General features: G+C 45.0%; 1 protein-coding gene across 4 annotated transcripts in view; it reads right to left on the bottom strand.

The window, feature by feature from the left end:
• The window catches only part of THSD4 (thrombospondin type 1 domain containing 4), a 570,947-nt gene that overhangs the window by 195,716 nt on the left and 356,837 nt on the right, over positions 1-18,394 (bottom strand). The window contains exon 1 of one of the 4 annotated variants that reach the window (XM_025919556.2): positions 1,115-3,726. The exons of the other annotated variants lie outside the window; for them this stretch is intronic. Coding sequence (XP_025775341.1) covers positions 1,115-1,186 — 72 coding nt within the window. The 5' untranslated portion in view covers positions 1,187-3,726. Of the gene's footprint in view, positions 1-1,114; positions 3,727-18,394 lie in introns of those variants that run through there. 4 annotated transcript variants of the gene reach the window in all.

The raw sequence follows: 18,394 nt of genomic DNA, 5'->3' as shown, positions 1-18,394 counted from the left end.
AACAAATGACCCGTTGCTGCACACCTCTGAGCCACATGTCTGTTTTGAACTGACCAGCGAGCCTGCTGCTGATAGAGCCACGGCTCTACCCGAAGCCTGGCTTTGGGAGCATTCTTGCTTCCACTGCAGAGAAGGGAAAGTAATCACATTAAGCTTTCAGAGCCCGCTCTGTCCTGACAATGCCAACAAAAGGCAAAGCTGTGATGTGGCCCCTGGCCTTTTTAGGAGATGGACTTTTCACTTGGCTTTTCAAAGAGGCAGATGAGTTCGGGAAAGAGGCTGTCTTTTCATTCATTACTCGGGCACTGATCGGTCTTGGAGACCTTTCGTCAGAGGAAAGAGCAAAAGCAGCGGACGAGCACATTCGTTGCAGGCTTGTTTGCAGGTGAGGGTAGATACCCCTAAGTGCTTCCCTCTCCGGGCTACACGGTCCCCCTCCAGTCTCTTTGCCCGCATCAAGACCTGGCTCCCAGAGCATCTATGATGTTCAAAGATGTATTCAGCACACATAGGAGCTAAACCCGTAAGAATAAATCATCCTGCTGGGCCTTAAACACGCCTTCCTGCCGTAGTAGATCTGGGCATAGTCCTAGCCCTGTCATGTATCGCTATTCCTCTTCAAACCTATGACATAAAGTTAAACACAGATTTTTTTTCAAGCACATCCAGGCAGAAAGGGAGGAAAATGTGATGCAAAAGCAGTCAAGAAAAGCAATTCCTCTAGCATGCGTATCCTTTCTGCAACACTGGAGGAAAATTCTCAAAAGGTAACAGTCCCTATCGGAATCTGACACGCACATTTTTTTTTTTTTTCCTACAACGGCAGGAGGAGAAACGTGCACGCTGCAGGCATCTGTCACCAAGGTCATGCCAACTCCCCAGTGGGGCAACTGTACAGACAACCTCAGAATGAGATTTTAGAAATGATGGGATTCTCCCAAGAAGAAAAGAAGTCTTTCTGGAAGAAAAGGCAGAGCAAGCCTAAAAAAGCAATATAAAGCATTCCTCTTTGCACCCCATAAAAACCCAGCCCCTCTTCCCTCTTGGTAGATAGAAAAGGAAATACCGTGCTGACAAAAATACAACTTCTGACAAGATATTTTATTTGGCTTACCTCTCCCCCAGGTCTTGCTAACACTGCTGTTTGAACGTGGAGCAGTGTTAATATCAGGTAGCTGACAAACATTATTACCCAAAGTTAGAACCACCCTAGAGGAGAACTCCGTCTGCCAAGTGCTAACAGCTAGCAGATGCACTTGTGTCTCGGGATTCCAGCCCTGGAGTTCCGCTAGGCACTGCGCTGGTTCCCTCCGCTCTCCCTCACTGTACTACCCGGAGCTCCGAGCTCAGCCTCTGCTCTGAAGAAAACTGGTAAGCTGATCTCTTCATGTAATAACTTCTCCCGGCTGGGGGAGGGGACAGGAGCCAGCTGGGAGCTGGGGGGCTGCCTTTAACAGAAAGCAGAAAGGGGAGGGACAGAAATGATCAATGTGGAGTTCTGCATCTGGTCTCATTCATGAAAAGGGCCCCAAGGTAAGCACTCCTCACGCAGGGGGAAGACCCCTGCTTCATCAGGCGGCAGGGAGCTCTACAGCCGTGAGCTGGGAGACCTGAAGCCTTCCCGGTCCGGGGTCCGCTGCCGACCGACAAGCTGTCTGCCTGGGTACACTGTCAACCCATTCTGGGCCTCGGTTGGTTTTCCTCCCGGTATGATCAAGGGTTGGGTAGATGACCTCGGAATTCCCTTTTGGTTCTGATTTGAAGGCTGCAGGAATCCAGGCAGTCCAAGGCTGGCTGTGTTATCGAGGGCAGCCTCGAAGGGGAAACACGGCATAAGGGTGCTGTGTGTTCGTGCACTGACCATAGGGGCACGAACGGATGGGAACTGAAGAAGCCACTCTGTCCCCCTCTTGCGATCTCCCTGGGGCACTGTGCCCAACCAAGAGCTTGAGGAATTCTTACAGACTGTGTAAAAATAAATGGTAAGGTGGGAATAATGAAGCCCAGGTGCTAGACGGCACTGGCAGAGAGCACGGAAAAGCGTGATGGTTTTCGAGAAATACCTCTGGGTAGCAAGCATCAGCTTGACCATCAACGTGGGGCTTGGGGACAGAGGGAGCACGGGAGCAGGCTGGGCAGTGGGTCTTGCAAAAGCCTACGGTCTCCTTGCGACACACCCGAAGTGGCCTGTTACTATGAACTAACCGCTCATTGTTTAAAATAGGTTGAGAACCCACCAAGTATTAGATTCTGCTTAGCATGGTCACAAGAGTACATTCTGATGCGGTGGAACAGCCTGGGCCCTGGAACCAGGGAGATGTCAGTTCAAACCCCAGGTCTACCACTAACTCCCTGGGGGGTCTGTGGGAGGGTATTTGAGTCCAGTGAGCCCCAGCCGCCCCACCTCTGAAATGGGGAAAGGCCACCTGATGGTTTTGATGACTATCCATGAGATCACCTAGGCCCCAAACTTGGCACAGCTCCTGATGCACAGTAAGGGCTGAAGACATCAGTTTTCTCTTTGATCTGAAATAAATATCGACATTCAGTCCCAGAAAGGAAATTAACTCAGGTTGTGGACATTTTCTTGCATTCATTAGGAAACTTCAAACCAACTGTAGTTTGTAATCACCTCAGAACATTTATTATCTATCACTAGTCACGTGACAAATTACTAGTGGGGAGTTTTTTGGGGGGTTGGGTGAAGGGACTTAGAATCCCTTTTTCCAAGGCTAGAAGAAACAGAGAGTACGTTGGAGATAGTATCTCCAGTTAGACAAAGGAAGGATGGAATTTCTTCTCTTCTCCCTCCTCCTCTTCTTCCTCCTTCTCATTCATTATTATTATTATTGTTCAGCCTCGGGTGTGTTTTTTTGCTGCTGACCGAAGGGGCGCTGTCGTCTGCTCAACAACCTCATCAGAAATGCAGGCGTCGTCCAAGGAAGCCAAAGCTCTTGAAAGACCGGGGGGTCTTGTCCAGTCCAGGGTTTGGGAAACTTTCTGTAAAGCGTTCGATAGTAAATATTTTTGGCTTTGCAAACCATGTGATTTCTGTGGCAGCTATTCAACCTTGCGGTCCCAGAACACAAGCGGCCATATACAAAATATACACTAAAGGGCGGGGCTGTGTTCCAGAAACACTTCACTGAAACAGGCAGGAGGCCAGATTTGGCTGTAGTTTGCCAGCCCCTGGTACAGACAACTTCCCAATCGTCCTTCAACCCACTGTAATCTGGCTTTTGACCTCTGCTCCACTACAAGGGCTCTGGAATTGTCTCCAATGGCCCCTGTGTCATAAAATGCAGAGGCTAATTTCATGGGGCTTATCTTATTTGACTTCTCTGCAGCGTGAACCATGTCCTCGATTTTTGAATATGATGGTAAAATATACACAACATAAAATTTTACCATTTTAACCATTTTTTAGAGTACAATTCAGTGGCATTAAAGTACGCTCCCATGGGGCTCCTGGGTGGCTCAGTCGGTTGAGTGTCCGACTTCGGCTCAGGTCACGATCTCACGGTTTGTGGGTTCAAGCCCCGCATCGGGCTCTGTGCTGACAGCTCAGAGCCTGCACCCTGCTTTGGATTCTGTGTCTCCCTCTCGCTCTGCTCCTCCCCTGCAGACACTCTGTCTCTCTCAAAAATAAACATTAAAAAAAATTCTTTTTAAAGTACGCTCACAATGTTGTGCAACCATCACCACCACCCATTTCCAGAACTGTTTCATCATCTCAGGCAGAGGCAATAACTCCCCAATTCTCCTTCCCCCAACCCCTCGTAATCCCCCCCCCCGCCTCTCTCTCTCTTTTAAAGTGTATGTATTTATTTTGAGACAGAGACAGCGCTAGTGGGGTAGAGGCAGAGAGAGAGAGGGAGACAGAGAATCCAAGCTGACAGTGCGGAGCCCGATGTGGGGCTCAAACCCACAAAACTGTGAGACCGTGACCTGAGCCAAAACCAAGAGTTGGATGCCCACCCGACTGAGCCACCCAGGTGCCCCACCCCTGGTAGTCTCTATTCGACCTTCTTATCTCTCTGAATTTGCCTACTCTAGGTTCCTCATCAAACTGCAATCATACAATATTTGTGCTCTTGTGTCTGCCTTATTCCCCTTTGCGTAACCTTTTCAAGGTTCATCATGCTGTAGCGTGTATCAGTACTTCGTTTATTTTAGGCTGAATAATATTCCATTATATGCATATGCCACATTTTGTTTATCCGTTCCTTTGTTGGCAGGTGGGTGGCTTGTTTCCACCTTTTGGCTCCTGTGAAGAATGCTGCTCTGAACATGAGTGTACAAGTATCTGTTTGAGTCCCTGCCCTCAGTTCTTTGGGGCACATACCAAGGAGGAGAAGTGCTGTATCATACGGTAATTCCACGTCTGACTTTTTCAGGAAGACCAAACTGTTTCCCACAGTGGCTGCATCATGTTCTATTCCCCGCAGCAATGCATGACGGTACCAATTTCTCCGTATCCTTTCCAATGCTAATTATTTTCCACTGTTCTGATAATAGCTATCTTAAGGGGTATGAAATACATGCCCTCCTTTCTGAACCACCTTCTTCCCTTAGCTCCCAGACCACCACCCTCGTTTTCCTTTGCCTCCAATTAGCCAACATTCCTCTAACACCAAGAGTCCCAGCTCTATTCTGGGAACTTTACATAGAGTGTGCCACATGCTCCCGACAACAGCCTTATTAGATTAAATAGCTTGCTCCATGTCACAGAATGGGTGGGTGGGCAGAGCCGGTCTTCTGGGCTTCTAGGACTTAGCCGTGAGTGCCTACGCTATGCTGTCACCACCTCTCTGGACACGCTCCAGTCCCCTTGCCCCTTCCTGGGCCTACCCCCTCAATGGTTGTGTTCATGCCCTCTCTTCTCTATCCCCTCTCCTTGGGTCATGTCATTCTTTCACTGGCCTCAACCACTCTTTACGTGCCAGTGACTCTCCACATCAGTCTACGGCCGGCTCTTCCTCCTGACCCGCCAGCCCATAGATCCCGTTGCCCAGTGGATACTTGGATCTCTCAAATGCACTCCAAACTCAGCAGCACTAAAACCAAACTACTGGTTTCCTGACACCTGTTCTTCCTGTTTTCTCCATTGCTGACGTCAGTGGATGACATCATTACCCATCTAACTCCCAGAAAACTGGGTGTCATCTTGAGCCCGCTGCTCCCTCACTTGCTTATCTAAACCATCACCTGGTCTGACTGAGTTTTCTCCGATAGATCTCTCCAGCTTGCCCATGGCCTCGGACTCCTGCTGTCGCTGTTCCCATCTGGGCCTCCATCATCTCTTCCTGACTTTTTGTAGCACAACCTGGCAAGGTCTCACGCTGGTCTTTCCCCTTCCAGCCTTCTTTTCCACCGCAACCATTGGGGTTCATCTTCCCAATGAATCTAATCCTGTCACTCCTCTAATTCTCTTTTTTTCCCCCTTTTTATTTTGAAATAATTTTGTATTTATGGGGCAGTGGCAAGACAGCAGAGTGTCATGGTATATCTTCACCCAGCTCCTTCTGATGTTAACATCTTAAGCAGCTATGGTACATTCATGCAAACCAGAACATTAACACTGGTCTGGTACTAACTAAAATAAGGACTTAATGTTAATTTTTTCTCAGTTTCCTCTGAAAGTCCCTTTTCTGTTCCAGGACCCAATCCAGGATCCCACACTGCATTTAGTCAGCGTGTCTCCTCTGTTCAGTGACAGTTTTCTCACCCTTTGTTTTCAAAGAGTGTTTTCAAAGACACTTTCAAGGAGTCCTGGTCAGGCATTTTGCGGAATGTCCCTCAATCTGGTTTTACCTGATGTTTTCTCACGATTAGACTGAAGTTACGGGTTTGGGGGAAGAACGCTGCAGAGGTAAAGTACCCTTCCCACCACGTCGTCAGCGGTAAACTATATGAACATGACATTATGGTGATGTTATTAACCTTCATTACTTGGTGAAGGTGGTGTCTTCCAGGTTTGCTCATTGTGAAGTTATTATTTTTCCTTTTCTATACCCTATTCGTTAGAAGTGAGTCAGTGAGTCCAGAGGAATTAAGCTCCACTTCCTGGAGTGGGGGGGGGGGGGTATCAAAGCACGTTTGGACAGATGTTAAAACCATCATAATTAACACATACTTTGGGGGAGATACTTTGAAGCTAGGCAAATATCCCGTTTCTCAGAGTTTTGCCCACTAATTTAAATATTCAGCAGCAGCTCTTTCCTGCAGGAATTATTACTGTAGGACTCTAAATGCTGATTTTCTGTTTCTCTCATGCCTTCTACATATCTATCAATCAGAATCCATCAGTATAGAAGATTTGTTTCTCCTCTCGCCTTTATGCATTAATCCAATCATTTAATTATTCTTCCCTGCTTCTTACAATCTTTTGATGGCTCAGGTATGAAGTCCAAACTCCTTATTATGACACTTTGCAATCTAGTCTCTTCTTGCCCTTCTAGCCTCCTCCCCCTCTCATTTGTTCACACACACTCTACCCTGCAGACATCCCCACACACAAGACATTATCCTCAAATGCCATGTGTCCTTGTGCTCTGTGAATTCATGTTAGTTCTTTTCTCTAGAATGTCATTCCCCCATCCTCTGTGGGGTTAGCTCCATCACTCTCTGCCTCTTTGAAAATTCAGCTCGAGTTGTTTATAAGCACCAAATATTGGAAGCCACCTAAATGTTCACCAATGAAGACTAAATGAGTAATTTGTGACATCCATAAGACGGGATATTCTACAGCAGGAAAAGAAATAAAGAAAACAGGAAAAACATGAACGTGCTTCCTTTGGAGTGATATGAAACATTTCCAAGATCTATTCCTTAGCGAGAAAAGGTAGGATGCACAGCAATGTGACTACTGTTCTATTATTTGCACATGTATGTTTACAATTGCTGGTATACCTATCAACCATCTGTGGAAGAACATGCTAGAGACTAGCAAAACATGGCTGCCTCCAGGGAAGGGAAGTCAGCAGCTTCAGGGCAGAGATGGGAGGGAAACTGCTTACTATAGAGTCACTTAGTCACATGTGGCTATTGAGCACTTGCAATGTGGCTGTTCCAAATTGCGATGTGTTGTTGTATGTGAAATACACTTTGTACCCATTCTAAGCCTGGTACAAAAAAAATAAAGAATCTCATTAATAGTTTTTATGCTGATTAGATATTGAAACGATAACTATATATATCTGGATTAAATAAAATATAGTATCAAAACTAATTTTACTTGTTTTGTTTTAATTTTTTTTAATGTGGCTACTAGGAAGATTTCAATCACGTCACATTTCTATTGGAGGGCACTTTTATAACCTTTTCATACTCACTGAATTGTCAAACATGTGAATGAACTGCTATTCCAAAAGTAAATAAAAATGAAAAAATAGGAATAATAACAGTTAATGATATAAATAAATGCACACATCCCCTCCCCCAATGATCTGCTTAAATGTTACCTTTTCTGGGAGTTGTGCCTTGCCAGGCTTCCTGCCAAGCTGAGGGCAGTGCTCCTGGCCTTGGTCCTCAGGCATCCCCTGATGACCTACAACACTGTGTTTGTCCTACTGTATTGTAATTGTTAACTAAGGTATCTGCCTTCATCTATAGAGAGCAAGGTCTTGATGACTGGCGACGTGTCCTTTTGTTTTCCCAAGACTCTGCACATGGGCAGCCTCATACAGTGTGTGCTGAATAGGGAAAGGAGACAAGGGAAGGTCCAGCGGGAAACTCTCGTCAGCTTGTGACAGGTCTTCTGATGGTGCGTTTTAGAAACCACAAAAGGGAAAACGAAAAGGAGAAATTCTCAGAAGGTACATCCCTCAAGGAAATGCCAGTAATTTCCAACCTAACTTTTGGGTGACCTAGAAGAGGGAAAATATAAGTGATAGGGAAAACACATGCGAGAATCGGAAAGTCGGGAAACAAACATTTTCCTGATGCCACACATTTCACGTTCAATATAATCATGTCCTTCTGTCTTAATAACAGCAACAAACCTATAGCAGATAGCTCCTCTAAGGCTATTTTATTTCCCTCAAAATACGTCTGTGCCTTTATGAAGGAAGAAGTGAGATGCAGCCCTCTCCACGGAGGTATACGCTGTATGGCTAAATTGTTAAAACTATGTCGATTTCCTTAAATATGCTTACATCGTGGGGACGAGGTGGGAAAAGTCTCGGTCAAGAAGTTGCCTATGGGTCTGGGAGGAGAAGCAGGTGTTAGTAATTAACTCTCCCTTTGTGTGGACCAAGGAGCCATTAAATAGCCAAGGGAGCAGGAAATGAGGAAAGCAAAGAGGAGTTCTCTGATCCCATCGCTGGAGAACAGAAGGAAAGTCGCGAGAGCCTAAAGCAAAGGGAGTCACTGCATTCTTCCCTTTCTCTCATTTCTGCCTTAAAGGGCCCGAAGCATGGCTGCACAGGCACCTGTCACCAGCGGGGCAGCTGTGCCGTTAGGCTGAGCACCTCTCTGGGTCGCTGGAAGGAGGGCTATGTTCCCCTGGATCAGCTCTGAAGTAGTTCCAGGAGCAGGGCCAGAGCCTGTCACGGAGGTGCTCACAAAAAGCACACGGGGCAGGCTCATCTGACGTCTGAGGGCACACTGGGAAATTAATTCAGAGAAGGCATCTGGGCCACTCCCAGGCTGACCGTAGTCTTTACTCCGTGGCAGAGGTTCTCAAATCGTGGTCCTTGGATCCACATCATCAGGCAACTTGTTAGAAACGCAAACACACTTACTGAATCGGTAACAGATGGGGGCCCGTCGATCTGTGTTGGCACACGCCCTGTGGATACCCGCCCAAGTTTGAGAATCGCTCTGAGCGACAGTTCTCTGTCTAGTAACCCTTAGTTCAAATCGTAGAACTTAAAAATATTACTTAATAAAAACGCATTTGCTTAGAAAGTGTGACTATCAGATATGAAAACATAGTCTAGAGTTACAATAATTTTTTTAATTTTTTTTTTAACATTTATTTATTTTTGAGACAGAGAGAGACAGAGCATGAACGGGGGAGGGTCAGAGAGAGAGGGAGACACAGAATCTGAAACAGGCTCCAGGCTCTGAGCTTTCAGTACAGAGCCCGACGCGGGGCTCGAACCCACGGACCATGAGATCATGACCTGAGCCGAAGTCGGCCGCCTAACCGACTGAGCCACCCAGGCGCCCCTCGAGTTACAATAATTTTAAAAAGTGGCAAACACTGCCAGTGTGGGAAAGACAGACTATTTACACAACTAAGCATGGAAAGAATTTAATGTGTAGTCAACGAGTCACCTCAAGTCAGCAAAGAAAGGATGGAAAGGGTTGAGAATACTGCTAACCATTTGGCAAGAAAATAAAGTCATCTTCCTAGTTTATAGCATATGCTAAAAACAAATGGCAGGCAGATTCAGTATTTCAATGCCAACAAGAGAAGTATAAAATCAATAAAAGAAAATAGGTCAACATTTCTACATTCTTGAAGCCACGAAGGACTTTTAAGCATGGCTCGAACAAAGGCAGAAACCATAAAGGAAAAGATTTATGCAAATTTTTAGGGTTCTGTGAATTAAAAATACCATAAACTAAATGAAAAGTCAAATACCCAGTAGAAAATGTATTGATCTTGTTTCTTTGCTAAGATATCAGTACCTATCATGCGCCAGAACCCGGAGCGTAGATACCAGCAAAAGCAGAGTCCACTCCTATCTTTATAGACCTCACTCGCTGGTGCAGGAGGCCAAATTAATGAAATCCACAAAGTAAATCTAAGCCTGCAGGTGGAAAGGGCTGAGGAGGGAAGATGTGTGGTGAGCTAGAGGCCTGTCCCCATTAGGGAGACTGCCTTGCGATGGCAGCAAGGGGTTTTCAAGAGGATCTGAGAGGAAGCAGGTGTGGACAGATGGAGTGAGCAAGTGGAGGCACCCCATGAGATTAGGCGAAGGCCAAGAGGGGGCTGTGACAAAGAGTTTTGTCCTTTTCCTACTGAGGATCTGTTTTAAGGACAGAGGTGGCAGTTACATGACTAGATTTGCATTTTCAAAGTCCACTCTGTGATGGAGAAACAAACTAGAAAGAGGCAAGATCGGAAGCTGGGAGATCAGGTGGAGTAAGGCTGTGGCCCAGATGAAAAAAGAAGAGCTTAAACCAGGATGGTGGAAAGAAGTGAACATTTTCAATGGCAATGTACAACATAGATAATGGAAAAGGGTTTATGCCCATAAAAAGACCCATAAATCAGATAAAGGCAATTTTAATAGTGAAAGCAATGGAGAAACAATGTAAATTCTCCATAGTGTATTAAAAAAGTGAAATCCTAGTCAGTTAAGCATCTGCCTCTTGATCTTTGCTCAGGTATTGATCTCACGGTTCGTGAGATCGAGCCCTGAGTCGGGCTCTGTGCTGACAGCACAGACCCTGATTCTCTCTCTTTCTTCTCTCTGCCCCTCTTCTACTTGCACACAACTGTTCTCTCTCTCTCTCTCTCGAAATAAATAAATAAACTTTAAAAAAATCAAATGGCCATGTTATATATTGATGGATATGGGTACATTTTGATGTTAAGAGAAAAATAGGCCACATAAATGGAAGGGGAATCTTTTCAGCAAATGGTGCTGGATAACTGGATATCCACGTACAGAAGAATGAAGTTGGGCCCTTACTTTACACCACACACAAAAATTACCTCAAGGGGCAAATGGGCGGCTCAGTAGGTTGAGCGTCTGACTCTTGATTTCAGTTCAGGTCATGATCCCAGGGTCTTGGGATTGAGCCCCGCATGGGGGGGTCTGAGCTCCAGCTGAACATGGAAACTGCTTAAGATTCTGTGTCTCTCCCTCTGCCCCTCCCCTCTGCATCCATGTGCGCTTCCTCTCTCTCTCAAATACAACTTAAAAATTAACTCAAAATAGGTCACAGATTGTGGCAGATAGAATATTGAATATGTTACATTGCATGGCAAAGGGAGTTAAGATAGCAGAAGGAATCAAGGTGGCTAATCAGATTACTTTTTTTAATGTTTATTTTTGAGAGAGAGAGAGAGAGCACAAGCAAGGGAAGGGCAGAGAGAGAGGGAGACACAGAATTCAAAGCAGGCTCCAGGCTCTGAGCTGTCAGCACAGAGCCCAACCTGGGGCTTGAATTCACGAACCATATGATCATGACCTGAGCCGAAGTCAGCCCCTTAACTGACTGAGCCATCCAGACGCCCCTCAGATGATTTTAAAATAGGCATATTATCTTGGGATATCCAGGTGGGCCCAATGTAATAACCAGGTCCTTAAATGTGGGAGACAGAGGCAGAAGAGGAAGTCAGAGTGATTTGATGTGAGAACGCAGCATGCCATCACTGGCTTTGAAGATGAAAGGGAGCCATGAGCCAAAAGAGGTGGGCCAACTCTAGAACACAGAAGAGGCAAGAAGGCAGGGATTGATTCTTCCCTAGAGCTTCCATATGGAATGCGACCTTGTCGACACCTTGATGTTAGCCTAGTGAGACCTATTTTAGACTTCTGACTTCCAGAGCTGTAAGAAAATCAATTTGTGTTAGGTTACTGACCCAAACGTAGAAGCTAAAACTATAAAACCCTTAGGAGAAAACACCAGAGTAACTTCATGACCTTGGGTCATAATTGGTTTCCTAGATATGACATCAAAAGCACAAGTGCCAAAGGAAACAAATGGGACTTCATCAAAATCGAAGACTTTTGTGCTGCAAGTGATCACATTAAGAAAATGAAAAGAGGGGCGCCTGGGTGGCTCAGTCGGTTGAGCGAACGACTTTGGCTCAGGTCACGATCTCGCGGTCCGTGAGTTCGAGCCCTGCGTCGGGCTCTGGGCTGATGGCTCAGAGCCTGGAGCCTGTTTCCGATTCTGTGTCTCCCTCTCTCTGACCCTCCCCCGTTCATGCTCTGTCTCTCTCTGTCTCAAAAATAAGTAAACGTTAAAAAAAAAAAAAAAGAAAAGAAAAAAGAAAATGAAAAGACAACCCACTAAACGGGAGAAAATAGTCACAAATTATATGTCTGATAAGGGATTTGTGTCCAGAATATATAAGAAATTCTTACAACTTAATAAATAATAAAAAGCTAATCCAATTAAAAACAGACAAAGGAGGGGCGCCTGGGTGGTTCAGTCGGTTAAACGTCCGACTTCAGCTCAGGTCATGATCTCACAGTTCGTGAGTTCAAGCCCCGAGTCGGGCTCTGGGCTGACAGCTCGGAGCCTGGAGCCTGCTTTAGATTCTGTGTCTCCCTCTCTCTCTATGCCCCTCCCCTGCCCGCACTCTGTCTGTCTCTCTCAAAAATAAAATAAAAACATAAAAAAAAAGTAGACAAAGGACATTTGCAACTACGTGGGTGCAACTGAAGGGTATTATGCTAAGTGAAATTCACAGAAAGACAAATATCATATGACTTCACTCATACGAGGACTATAAGATACTAAATAGATGAACATAAGGGAAGGGAAGCAAAAATAATGTAAAAACTGGGAGGGGGACAAAACATAAGAGACTCTTAAATACAGAGAACAAACAGAGGGTTACTGGAGAGGTAGTAGGAGGGGTGATGGGCTAAATGGGTAAGGGGCACTAAGGAATCTACTCCTGAAATCATTGTTGCACTATATGCTAACTAACTTGGATGCAAATTAAACAATTAATTAATTAATTAAAAAATAGGAAAAGGACTTGAACAGACATTTCTCCCAAGAAGAAACACAAATGGCCCATAAGCACATGAAAAGATGCTCAACATCATTAGTCATTAGGGAAATGAAAATCAAAACCACAATAAAACCACTTCATACCTCCTAGCCAAAAAGATAGATAGTAAAAAATGTTGGTGAGGATGTGCAGAAATTGGAGCCCTCACGCACCACTGGCGGTAACGTAAACTGGTGCAGCCACTGTGGACAGCAGTCGGGCAGCTGCACCATAAAGTTAAGTGCAGAGTTATCGCAGGATCCGGCAATCCTCTGTATCTATGCAAGAGAAATGAAAACACACGCCTACACAAAAACTTGAACGTGGATGCTCATAGCAGCAATATTCATGATAGCCAAAAAGTGGAAACAACTCAAGTGCCCATCACACGACAAATGCATAAATAAAATGTGGTGTGTCCATATATGACATATTATTTGGCCATAAAGAGAAATGAAGTGCTGATACGCACTACAACACGGTGGGCCTCGAAAATACTGCACTAAGTGAAAGAAGGTAGTCACCAAGGTCACTTGGTGAAGACCACCTATTACCCATTTAGATGACATGTCCAGGAGAGGCAAATTTATAGAGACAGGAAGTAGACGGGTAGTTTCCTAGGCCCGAGAAGTGTGGGGAGGAGAGGGGGACAGGATTTCTTCTTAGGGGGATGAACATCTCTAAAAATTATATTGTGGCAATGGTTGCACAACTCTGAATATACTAAAAATATGGCATTGTACACTTTTCATGGGTGCATAGTATATGTGAATTATTTCTTAAAAAATTTATTTATTTTAACGTTTATTTCTTTTTTGAGAGAGAGAAAGAGAGCACAAGCAGGGGAGGGTCAGGGAGAGAAGGAGACACAGAATCCGAAGCAGGTTCCAGGCTCTGAGCTGTCAGCACAGAGCCCGACGTGGGGCTCGAACCCACAAAACCGTGAGATCACAACCTGAGCCGAAGTTGGATGCTTAGCTGACTGAGCCACCCAGGCACCCCACTTAAAATTTTTTTTTAAGTTAATGTTTATTTATTTTTGAGAGACAGAGAGACAGTGCATGAGTGAGAGAGGAACAGAGAGAGAGGGAGACGCAGAATGTGAAGCAGGGTCCAGGCTCTGAGCCATCAGGACCGAGCCCAATGCAGGGCTCAAACCCATGAACTGTGAGATCATGACCTGAGCTGAAGTCAGACACTTAACTGACTGAGCCACCCAGGTGCCCCTAAGTGAATTATTTCTTAATAAAGCTGTTTTCCAAAAGTAGGCCATAATATGGCCCCTTTAATATAATTCTATTTGGGGTAAACAGATGCGGTGATGTATGACGTTCTTGTTCTGAAAATTTTAGTCATGCTGAAGAAAATTTAGTTATTCTTTTTCTACAACGGGCAGCAGAAAAATAGAGTAACAAAACCAAAATTATTCTCACTTGGAAGAAATGATGCTTATAACAATAAAAATGGGAAGGACTGTGAAGAGTGAGCTCACAAATGAAGATATACAGATGCAATATGAAAAAGGAATAGGAAAAACAATTTAGCATCAGTGGTAGCCAAAGTGTTACAGAACCAAATAACTGGATGCCATGTTCACATAACACCCTAGGAAATAATTTTCATGAACGACAGTTATCATTGGCAAGGGAAGCAGGTAGTGTGACATAGGGCTGATGAGAATGAAAAGCAGAACAGGTGTCTGAGAGCTGGGCTCCTAAAGCTCTGATGCGCACACGAATCACCTGGCCGCCTCACTCAGCGAAGACCCACCAAAGTGACTTCTTACCCTGGGCCTCCTCTCCTGCTTCAGTCCCCACCCCCCCTTGCTCTACCTCCCCCCTCTCTTTCTTCTCTCCCTCCCACCAGCGAAGGTGCTGAGCTAGCTGGCAGGAAGAGCAGCAAGGCCACACCTAGTCTGGGAGTTGTGACTTCTGTTAACCTCAGTTTGCTGGAACCAGTCGTGATCTTGGCATTGACTGTAATGGGCCCCCAAGCCGCTGAAGCAGCCATTCTGGTGGCTAGTAATCTGTTCCGCCAAACTATTCCCTAGCTCGCATACAGAGCTTGTCCACCTTTTATCAAGTGTTTCTACCAGGGGTGTTTGATTTTCTTCTCTCCGTAGAAAAAGATTGGAAGAGGAGGTGAAGGTGTCGTCAGTAAAAACCAGCAAGAAGAAGTCAGTAAAAATTGTAAAAGTGGATACCACAGCTCAAAGCACTGCCGTCTAGCTCCAACTGATGTTGGGGTAAGCGGCCAAAGATACTTTACAAGTCTCCGAGGGCGAAAATTTATGTTCCTAAGTGTAATTCCAAAGCAAAATCCAATAAACCAAATCATTACGAAAGAGGTCAAGGTTTCAATAGTTATTGTGTGTATTATTTAATATTTATTGTGCCAGGCATTAGGCTGGGAGGTAGACATGATCCCCATTTAATCCTCAAATCCTGTGGATTAATAGTCCCTCATTTTATGATTGATGAAGCTGAAGAATGGAAAAAGTAAAACTATCTTCAGTATACTTTACTTAAGAAAGCACGGATGTATATAGGATGCATTAGAAAAAAATTAATTTTTTAAAAAAATTTTTCTTTTTTAATGTTTATTTATTTTTGAGACAGAGAGAGACAGAGCATGAAGGGGGGAGGGGCAGAGAGAGAAGGAGACACAGAATCGGAAACAGGCTCCAGGCTCCGAGCCGTCAGCCCAGAGCCCGACGCGGGGCTCGAACTCACGGACCGCGAGATCGTGACCTGAGCTGAAGTCGGACGCTCAACCGACTGCGCCACCCAGGCGCCCCCAGAAAAAAATTAATTTTCTAATTTCTGAATTTCTAATAATTTAGAAAAACAGAATTATTTTATTTCTTCTGTCTTTATTAAGTTCCTCCTTCCTAGCCCAGCACCTGGCATCAGGAGTGTTTAATCTAATTTAAAACAGAGTAAATGTAGTTAATCACTAACCCTGGCTTTCAGCTAAAACTATTAGGCAAAAAAAAAAAAAAAAAAAAAAAAAAAATCTAAGAGACCTCTTGTTGACAGAGAACTTTGTTCTGTATTTCTCGTGATTAATATACACCGCCTGTTTTGAACAGAGACCATGTAGTTCGTTTTGAAGCAATTATGAAATTTGTTTTCCCCCAGTAGCAAAATACAAAACGGTGCTGTCATGTTCAGAAGGGTGTCAAATGCCAGCAGAAAGGAAAGTTTTAAAAATCTACCCCTTGTTTCATCAAGATTATTAGTTAAGATAATGTTAGCTGCTGTAACAGATAAACCTTGAGGTTTCAATGGCTTAAAACACAGAGAGTTCCTCTCTTGTTTGGGTGAAGTCCAGATGGTGAGGCAGGCAGTGCTCTGTTCCACACAGCCACTTATGGACCCAGGCTGTCGGGGGCTCTGTCTGCTTCAGCACGTGGTTTCCAGGGTCGCCCTGGACATTGACATCCATGTGGCAGATGGGGAGGGGAGAAAGTAGAGGGTCACCGGACCTGGCTACCTTCCACTGGCCACGTGCAACTGCAAGAAGGTAGGGAAATATGACCTAGCTATTCAGGGCCCAGGAAAAATGAGTCATGGTCTTGGTAAACAACAAAACAGTCTGCTATCGTAGACAGGATGGGCTGAAGGGGAGAGTTCATCACAGTTACCTGTATTATATAAACTGTGATATATGTTTATAGGAAGGTGACTCCAGATAGCCCAGACTCACACCCTGCTATTTACACCCTTAATACCTGCTTCACATTCAGATTTGCCCCCCTGCCCCTGCTTCATCTAAGACCAGCCAAGAAACCTGATGGACACGCTAAAGAAGCAGCAGCATCCCCACCAGTTGATGTATAGATATTCCAGTTCCAGAAACAGAAGCTGCAGCCCAATGAGAGAGTTATTGCTCATATTATGGGGTAAAGAGACGCAAGGAAATGAACATTTACCAAGTGGCTGCGGTAGCTGGCGCTTGACAGACATTATCTTATTTGATTTTAATAACTGCGGAGGAAGGAATTTTATTTCCATTTTCCACAAAGGGAGGAGGCTGAGGCTCACAGAATAGGCAACTCTCCCAAGGCTGCAGCAGTAATAAGAAGGGGGCGGTGCAGCAGTGTGGGTGCTGCCTTATAGCGTGTGTACTTTCCAGCACAATCCCGCTCCTGCAGAGCCAGGAGCTCGTGGGTGACACTGTGGAGCTCCTGAAATGGGAAGTTCCTGACAACACCCTCCACGGCAGCTCCCCACGCGCCTAGGGGCCACAACTCTCAGTGTTAAGGAGCCCCACGTACCACAAAAATACCCACAACATATGGGCCAGGACACTTGTCTCTAATCCTCATCACTGACCTTGATAACGGCAGAGGGGGAAGGACAAGGGGGTGTTTCCAGGTTAGCTGTCTTCCACTTTCAATTTTTGCGGTTTCCAGGAATAATCGCTTTGGAAAGTTGGGTATATGCCTGAGAGCAAGAGAGGTTGGCTACTGTTCAGTCTTACGGAAAGCAATTTTCCTAGGCTCACGCGTAGGCTCTGTCAGGCAAAATATTATAGTATAAACAAAAACATGGGTGGAAATCAACAAAATCTGAAAAATCTCAATGAAGAGGAGTGGCACAATTTAAGAAAATCCAAAAGAAGAATCATAAATGTGAACGGAAGCAGGTGTGTGTGTGTGTGTGTGTGTGTGTGTGTGTGTGTGTGTGTGTATTAGAGCCTAACTGATATTCTTGGGTACAGATCAGTGGTTTGTGACCTTTTCGTGTGTGTCTGTAGCACACTTTCAAATACCCAAATTTCTGGCTGCACATTTGAAGGGCTTTGAAGGTAAACACTGATGAGGAAAAACCAAGCTTCAAGAAGTTCCAAACGCTTCCCACATTGTCACATGATTTATTTGTGTCTCCGCCATTTGAGAACAATTGTTTACCACCCTGAGCAACAGGCTTCTTTACATTCCCAAGAAGTGTCTGCATATCTCAATAAAGGGCCATTTTCCGTATGTGCTACCTTGATGTGACGCTGTGGCTCTTATCTCATGGCACAGAAAACTGCCCCCTCATTCTCTGCCACATCCCCTTAACCTGCTCACTTAAACACATCTGACGGACTCTGTAAGAGAACCCATTCGAGTTTGAAGCAAAAATGACTTTCACATCCAGATGAGCATTTGGCAGAGTACTTGGGGTGCCAATGCTGTGCGACAGCCCAACACAGGCTCTGGGGAGTCACATCAGCTAATTGGAAAGGCGTCCGGTAAAAGTCACGACATTTGCACAAGTGAGATACTAAGCCCCCTTTCGCACACACAGTCCTTCACCCAGCCCATAAACATGCCAAGAGAGGTTCAATGTCCTGTTTCAAGTACAGCCCTGAAGAAACAGTTTCTTTCAGGAAAAATAAAAACAAACCCAGCTTTAAAAGAGAATCTCTAAACTAGACCTAAGAACGGTGCAATAAAACTGCCAAGAACCACAGCATTTCTGTCTACTCGGTAGGGCTTCAAGGGACTGTCTCCTAACGAGAAAGAAGTCACTCGAAAATATTCCGCCTGTGCCAGTGATGTGTGATTTAAGAGAGGAAATACTCAGAGGCTTAAGAGACCTTTGCAGGGAGCCTGGAAGCTGGCTGTAAGTTTGAAGACATTTGCATTCCCTAGAATCCAGGCTCATTTATCTCTGGGAACCACCAGGATGTAGAGTCCATAAACTGTGATTT

This window comes from Puma concolor, chromosome B3, assembly GCF_028749965.1.
Source record: "Puma concolor isolate L17-30 chromosome B3, mPumCon1.1.hap2, whole genome shotgun sequence".
Lineage (NCBI taxonomy): Eukaryota > Metazoa > Chordata > Mammalia > Carnivora > Felidae > Puma > Puma concolor.
The sequence above is the reverse complement of the archived record's forward strand: the minus strand, read 5'-3'. Positions and strand labels throughout refer to the sequence as shown.